Here is an 8,308-nt window from a genome sequence, read left to right on the forward strand (position 1 = left end):
TGCATCAAATCTCCCCTGGAGAGGCTTTAGAAGAGCTGATGCTGGCAGGACATCCCCAGAGAGTCTGAAGTAGTAGATGTGTTGCCCTGGCGTGAGCATTATCTCAAAAAGTTCTCTTATGAAAGCCGAGCTTGCAGCTGTGGAAACAGAACCCATTCTTCCAGGAGGAAATGGAAGATCGAAAATTGGCAACTCCTCTCTACAGCGAAAGCATGTTTCCATCATGACCCGCTAGGCTAGACAGATATCTTAGGCTGAGGAAAGGGACAACTTGCCCAAATTAATACTACTTTGAAAACTGACCTTGTGCTTGCTCTGCTGCATGTTCCTGAATCCAAAGTTTTACAGTTGAAACCCTGCTGTTGTTAGTGAAACTTAGTACATTTTAGTTCTTGTCAGGATCCCTTGTGCCTAGTTAGTTGAATACATTTCTAAAACACTGTGGAGATAACTTCATTCGACAGATCAGAATAGTGCATCAAAGATTAAAGATGGCTGAGAATTGTAGCTGCTGATGTTGATGTAGCAGGATTGGCTGTCAGCATATCTGCTGCCTGTGCTCAGTTGCCGTTTTAACCTGTTTCCTGTGTTATCAAATTAACTCCCGTGCTCAGATGAAGACCAAATTGGAACGGAATGCTTATTGGGAAAAATACAGTTAAGCAATCCCTTGTTTGGTGCACACCCATGAAGACCCACCTCCCTAAACGTTCTTTAGGGATCTCTTCCGGATATTCTTTGGCACATTCCCCAGCGATGGACTTGCACTGCTGTGTCCTGACTCATCGTCTTGTTAAAGACAGGGCTTTCAACCTCTCAGGTGCATTACAGCACCCGGGTTCTCTCAGAGATCCAAAAGAGGGTGAAGGCCCGAGCTCAGGACACCTTCAGAGCGTGTCTGCAGGAACAGGGCCTCTCAGAGGAACCCATCCCCACCTGTGGCAATAGGAAGATCTCGGGTGAGCCTTTTCAAGAGCAGCTCCAGGGGAGTCATGGCACAGTGAAGATCACAGCCAGCAGCATGCCTGGGATTGTGGTTTAAGGAACTGGGTGGATGGCAGTGCCCATCCATGAGACAGGAAACGTTGGCCTAGGGCTACTAGCAGGCCTGCAGGGCTTATGGGACATCTGAGTGCAGATGCCCCATACGTCTCGGCCTGTGGGGAAAATGGGGCCCAGCTGAGATCTCCTAGGTAGATTTAGTGATAGGAAAAGCCAACAGCATACAGGGGGATACTGATGAAAACAAGTCAGATGGGTAAAAGCTCTGGGGGGTGACATGGTCACCCAAGTATCATGTGTGGAGTGGAAGAGCACAGGGCAGAGGTTGGAAACCAGAGGAAAACAAAGCCCAAGATTTAGGAGGGGATCAAAGTAAGTGGACAGACAAGGATACTTAGAAGTAATGGACTGAGAGGTAGGGGGAAAGCCAGGGTGGGCTGCTGTCACATCACAGACTCTGACCAAGGAAAAGTGGTGTTGAAAACGGAATGTGTCTGTGGCCAATACAGCACTGGGTACTATGGTTTGGCCCACGGAGCTCTTGGGAGACGTTAGCAAGGGGATGTTGTGTGGATGGGCACATGGTGGAGGAATCGAGAGGTAACCAGATAAGGATGATCCTGGTGTCTGTACTTTCAAGAAGCATGGCTTGAAAGGAACCAAAGACGCATGGTATTGGAAGTAGCAGGCTGTGTGCTTGCAGGGTGTGATCTCCTCTCCTGGCTCCCCCTGGTGATGCTGACCTGCACCGCCCGTGGGTGGGATGGTGAAACTTGCATTTTTGTCTCCCTCCTCTTGCTGTGGGCCCGGTCCTCCCCGGATGACTGAGCCTCAGCCACCCTGCTGGCATGTGCAGACCCCTCTGAATCTGGGTCTGATCGTCCAGCCCATCCCCCGGCAGGGACGTCCACTCCTCAGTCTCAGCCGCAAGGTCCCCTAGCCCATTGCCTGCTTAGGCTTCGTCTAGATTCAGTCCCTTTCTACATTTCTCCCTCAGGTGATGCAGAGCCCTCCCTTGGATTTCACCTGCACCGCAGCAGGAACCAAGATCAGCTCCAGAAAATGAAATTCCTAAACTGCAGCCACCCTTCTGCCCAAAGACTCCGTTGGGTCATTGTACAGTGTGCCCCCTGTGAGTCCCAAGTGTGAATGGGGTGCAACCCTCCTTTCCCTGGTGTTCCTCTTCATTTCATGTCACACCTCCCTTGTCTGAGCTCTCTCAACTCTGCCTGCCACTGCCTCTGTGGGCCGTTCCCCCGCAGTGACTGGGACGCTCTTTTCTTTGGCTTGTCTTTCATTTGACCCAAGACTTCCCATACAATATCCAGGTGTAGAATGTGTACCTTGTCGAGTACATCTAGGAGACACTGTTGTCACATAAGCCCCACGCCCCTGAACTATATTAAAGAGGGATAAAGAACACAAGAGTCAAATATGCCAAAGGTGCCTGAGATGTTGGCTAAGATGAGCAGTGAAGAGTGTCTGTGGGATCAGGAAGTATGGATATTAATGATGGCCATGACGAGGCCAGTTACAGGGGAGTGACTGGGACAAAAGCTCCACGGAAGGGGGCTGAGGAGAGAATATCTCAGCAGAATTTGAAGCAGTTTTGCTTTGAAGGGCAACCGGTAATGTGCCAGTAGCTGCAGAATAGGGTGGTGGAAGACGGTGGGTTTCCCTCTGTGCTGTGGAATGCTCCGATGTAGAGGGAGCAAGTGCTGGTTCAGGAGAGAGGAATGATAACTGCAGGTGCAAAGTCCCTGAGAAGGTTCAAGGCATGGGATCCTGGGCAGAGGTGAGGGGCTGGGTGCAGTCAGGAGCAGGCGTGGAGAGAGGCAGCAGAGTGCCAGGGCAGAAGCATGCAGATCGGGACTGGGAAACTTGAGAAATCCCACGGGGTTGCTTCCGTATTCTCCACGAATTATTAGTGGGTGGGGCTGGTGGTCGTTAGCATGGAAGAAGGTTACTAGTGTGTACTGTAGGAGTGTAGCTAGGTGACCATGAAACTGAACAGCGGTCTACTCCCGCCATGGATTCAAGATAAAACACTTCTGTAAAGTTTTCTCCTCGATGCTCAGGTGCTCAGACACAGGCAGGGAGTGGGCAGGCAGGAGGGTGCAAGGAGCCCAACAGGTGTGTTTGTCGGGGAGAGGTGTGTTTGCGGGGGAAAGCTTCCAGCCCTGGCTCAGCCGATCCAGGAGGGGCCTGGTGCATGCTGGGAAAGGACGCGTGGCCGGTGAGCTGGAGGTCTCCAGGAGGTTGTGGTATCAGTGCACTGGCAGTAGTGCGAAGGAGCTGGAGGACAGGACGTCATGTTGAGGGTGATGCCAGGGAGGAAGGCTGGAAACAGGACAGCATGAGGGGCGCGGTCTTTCTTGATGCCCGGGGCGGGACGGTTGGCAGAGGGATGCTCGGGTAGGGAGGAAGGGAACATCGCTAAGGACAAAAAGTCTCCCGGGGTGACCGGGTGTGCCTCGTGCGCACTGAGGAGGGATCAGAAGAGTGAGGCCTGAGAGAACAGCGAGTGTACCACGGGAGGAACGCGTTCACAGGCCGGGGGTGGGAGGGAGGAGAATGGACAGGGGACTTGTAACGTCCCCGCACGTGGGGGGCTTCGGCAGTGGGCGACAGGACCCGGACGTCACGACCGGTCAGGTTCTTCAGTGGAGCGTTCCAAACAAGTTCCCAGACAAAACTCCCAGCCGACCAGGGCCAAGGGACTGGCACGGGCCTCACTGGGTGGCTGCGCGCATGCCCAGAGCCAGCCAATCGGAGTGCAGCCCCGCCCACCAAGCTCCGGATCTTCCCGGACACCCTAACTTCCTGCCCGTGTTGCTATGGTTCCGCGGACCGCTCGCTGTCCAGGGGTGGTTTGGCCGGACCCCGTCGAGAGATTCTCTTCCTTTCTCTGGTCCTTACGGGCATCCCCCTTAACTTTCGCGTCCACGCTGTCTAGTCCTCTGCGGGAAAACCCAGCAGAAACGATGAATTTTCTTCCGGGCTTGCGGCGTTTTGGTTTCTGTAGCCTGCAGGTGGCAGTGTTGCTCCACAGTGTCGCCGGGCCGGTTTTTTCCTCCGCCCTCGCGCTTTAATAAAATAACAGGAAGCTTTTGGCCACAAGAAACAGCTGGTTTGGTTTTATTTTGTTTTCCTCCGCTTGTGCCGGTTGGCTGATTCAGACTGCGTCTGAGCCCTTCAGAGAACCCGTTGTGAGAACTTTCGCCTGACCCACTGACACTTAAAAATCCAACAACATAATATAAGCTGACATAGTGAATGTAGTGGAAGGAGTGGTTACCCTTGTCTTGCTTCCCATCGTTGAGGAATTCCTGTATGTTTAAAGAGAACTTTATTATGACAGTGAGTTTTGACTTCAAAATCATTACGTGAAGTGGAAGTGAAAGTGGCTCAGAAGTGTCTGATTCTTTAAGACCCCTTGGACTGTAGCCTGCCAGGCTCCTCTGCCCATTGGATTCTCCAGGCAAGAATAATGGAGTGGGTTGCCATTTCCTTCTCCAGAGGATCTTCCCAACCCAGCGATTGAATCTGGCTATCCTGCACTGCAGGCTGACTCCTTACCATCTGAGCCACCTACAATAATAACATAACATGCACAAGTGCCGAGCTAAGATCCTGCTGGGTAGTTGATGCTGGACACCACCCAAGAAGCAGATGCTATTACTGCCCTCATATGCCTTTGGGACCTTGGGCACACAGAGGAAGAGTCAGCTCTCCGGGTTCTCAGGGTTCCTCAGAGAGTGTCCCTATGTTCAGGTCTCAAGGCTGTCAGATTGTAGCTTGCACACTGGTTTGCAGGATACATTCCCCTCCCCAGTGGAAGAGTGAAAGAAAATGCTCACTGGGATCGAGGGTAAGACAGCCTGCAATGCTGCGGAAGACTGACTGCAGGAGAAGGGGATGACAGAGGACAAGATGGTTGGATGGCATCACTGACTCAATGGACAGGAGTCTGAGCAAGCTCTGGGAGATGGTGAAGGACAGGGAAACCTCCTGACGTGCTGCATGCAGTCCATGGGGTCGCAAAGAGTCGGACACGACCAACGGACTGAAAACCAACAATAACGTATTTATTACAATGAGATACTAAATGAAAGGGGGCGGGGAGGGAAACTATATAGAAAACGACTCATCCACGCCATCAAGATTATGACATGATAACACATTTATAATGCAAAGCACCTGGAAGTAATCAGCTGTTAAGGAGTACAAGTTGCTCAGCTAACTGCAAGGTGGGTACGGAAGGGACTTTAATCCAGAGTCGACTGACAGAGAAGAGGGCAGAGTCGACTGACAGAGAAGAGGTCAGGGTAGTGACCCAAAATAACCATCTTGTGGGGGCCAGGTTGGACAGGACCCGAACATCACGAATCAGGTCCCGCAGTGGAGAGTTCTAAGCAGTTTCGGGGAGAAATCTCCCAGCGGACGCAGGCTGGGAAACTGGCACTGACCTCAATGCTCCCCAGGGCAGGCCCAGAACCAGCCCTCAGCAACTCCGGATCTTCCTGGACGTCCTGACTTCTTGCCCGCCTCGCTGTGGTTCTGTGGGCGGGTCGAGCGGAACTCGCGCGGTCCAGGGGCGGTTCGCCCGGGCCCCTTCGAGATGTTCCCTTTCTTTCTTTGGTCCTCAAGGGCATTCCCCATAAGTCCTCTGCCCGAAAACCCAGCGGGAAGGATCGATTTTCTTCCGGGCTTGCTGGCATTTTGGTTTCTGTGGTCTGCAGGGGGCAGTGTTGCTCCGCGGAGCCACTTGCCTGTTTCTCCCCCGCCCGTCCGGGTTGAAATAAAGGTCTCAAAGCGTTTTGTGGTAATCAGCGGCGGATTTTCTTTCTGTGCTTGTGCCGGTTGGCTGGCTGGAAGTGCTGAGGAAAATGCTGAGACATATATTAAGCAAACTGAAAAATGAACAACAGAGAGAAAATATTAAGCAGGTCAAGGGAAAAGTAGCAAATAACATAGGAGGGAATCCTCATAAGATTATGAGCTGATTTCTCAGCAGAAACTCTGCAGGCCAGAAAGGAGTGGCATGATAGATTTAAAGTGGTGAAAGGGAAAAATCTAGAACCAAACATACTCTACCAAGCAAGGCTCTTTCAGATTCAACAGAGTAATCAAAAGACAGGCAAAGGCTCATGAAATTAGAATACTTCCTAACACCACAGGGGGGGAAAAAACTCAAAATCAATTAAAGACCAAATGTAAGGCCAGATACTATAAAATTCTTAGAGGAACACATAGGAAAATATAGGAAAGGCTCAGAGAATTCAGTTTGGTGTGGTACTGTGTAAAAGAGTTAGACTCTAACCGACTGAACTGAACTTGCTGTGTAAAATACATGAAAAGAGGATATTGCTAATTTTTTTGTTAGAGTGTTCTGCCCATTTGTTCCCCTAAGAGTTTTATAGTATCTGGCCTTACATTTGGTCTTTAATTGATTTTGAGTCCCACCCCCCCCAGCCCCCACCGTGGTGTTAGGAAGTATTCTAATTTCACTCTTAGGGGTACAAATGGGCAGAACACTCTAACAAAAAATTTAGCAATATCCTCTTTCCATTAATTGAAATAAAATAAAAATAAAGAAATGGGACCTAATTATACTTACAGTATTCACACAAGTTACTAATTTTCACAGCACCACTTATTGAAGATGCTGTCTTTTCTCCATTGTACATTCTTACCTCCTTGGGTATAGATGAAGTTCCCCATAGGTGCATGGGTCTATTTCTGGGCTTCCTATTGTGTTCCATTGGTCTTTCTTTTTGTTCTTGCCTAGAGATGTTACATGAGTCTTTGTTGTAAAGCTGGTGTGGTACTGTTGAATTCTCTGAGCCTTTGCCTGTCTTTTGATTACTCTGTTGAATCTGAAACAAGAGCCTTGCTTGGTAGAATATTTTTGGTTGTAGGTTTTCCCTTTCACCACTTTAAATATATCATGCCACTCCCTTCTGGCCTGCAGAGTTTCTGCTGAGAAATCAGCTGATAATCTTATGGGGTTTCCCTCTTATGTTATTAGCTACTTTTCCCTTGACCTGCTTAATATTTTCTCTTTGTTGTTAATTTTTCAGTTTCTTAATATGTGTCTCAGCATTTTCCTCAGCACTTGGAACCAGCCAACCGGCGCAAGCACAGGAAAAATATCCGTCGCTGATTACCGCAAAAAGCTTTGAAATATTTTTTCAACCCGGACGGGTAAAGGAGGAACAGGCAAGCGGCTCCGCGGAGCAACACTGCCCCCTGCAGACCACAGAAACCAAAATGCCAGCAAGCCCGGAAGAAAATCGATCCTTCCTGCTCGGTTTCCAGCAGAGGACTTAATGGGGGATGCCCTTGAGGACCAGACAAAGAAAGGGAACATCTCGAAGGGGCCTGGGCCAACCACCCCTGGACCGCGCGAGTTCCGCTCGACCCGCCCACAGAACCACAGCGAGGCGGGCAAGAAGTCAGGACGTCCAGGAAGATCCGGAGTTGCTGAGGGCTGGTTCTGGGCCTGCCCTGGGGAGCACTGAGGTCAGTGCCAGTTTCGCAGCCTGCCTCTGCTGGGAGATTTCTCCCCGAAACTGCTTAGAACTCTCCACTGCGGGACCTGATTCGTGATGTTCGGGTCCTGTCCAACCTGGCCCCCACAAGATGGTTATTTTGGGTCACTACCCTGCCCTCTTCTCTATCGACTCTGGATTAAAGTCCCTTCCTGATTCACCTCGCAGTGAGCTGAGCAACTTGTACTCCTTAACAGCTGATTACTTCCAGGTGCTTTGCATTATAAATGTGTTATGTCATAATCTTGATGGCGTGGATGAGTCGTTTTCTATATAGTTTCCCTCCCCGCCCCCTTTCATTTAGTATCTCATTGTAATAAATACGTTATTGTTGGTTTTCAGTCCGTTGGTCGTGTCCGACTCTTTGCGACCCCATGGACTGCATGCAGCACGTCAGGAGGTTTCCCTGTCCTTCACCATCTCCCAGAGCTTGCTCAGACTCCTGTCCATTGAGTCAGTGATGCCATCCAACCATCTTGTCCTCTGTCATCCCCTTCTCCTGTAGTCAGTCTTCCGCAGCATTGCAGGCTGTCTTACCCTCGATCCCAGTGAGCATTTTCTTTCACTCTTCCACTGGGGAGGAGAATGTATCCTGCAAACCAGTGTGCAAGCTACAATCTGACAGCCTTGAGACCTGAACATAGGGACACTCTCTGAGGAACCCTGAGAACCCGGAGAGCTGACTCTTCCTCTGTGTGCCCAAGGTCCCAAAGGCATATGAGGGCAGTAATAGCATCTGCTTCTTGGGTGGT

The 8,308-nt window shown here is 50.5% G+C and overlaps 1 protein-coding gene across 1 annotated transcript; it reads right to left on the bottom strand.

The window, feature by feature from the left end:
- Positions 1-90: 90 nt before the first annotated feature.
- LOC133243365 (uncharacterized) lies at positions 91-6,466 on the bottom strand. The gene is made up of 2 exons (XM_061410170.1): positions 5,472-6,466; positions 91-4,331 (listed from the first exon to the last, which is right to left on the bottom strand). The coding sequence occupies exons 1-2, from the start codon at positions 5,721-5,723 to the stop codon at positions 3,933-3,935; spliced, it is 651 nt and encodes a 216-aa protein (XP_061266154.1). The 5' UTR covers positions 5,724-6,466; the 3' UTR covers positions 91-3,932.
- Positions 6,467-8,308: the final 1,842 nt, after the last annotated feature.

This window comes from Bos javanicus, chromosome X (assembly GCF_032452875.1).
Source record: "Bos javanicus breed banteng chromosome X, ARS-OSU_banteng_1.0, whole genome shotgun sequence".
Taxonomy (NCBI): Eukaryota; Metazoa; Chordata; class Mammalia; order Artiodactyla; family Bovidae; genus Bos; species Bos javanicus.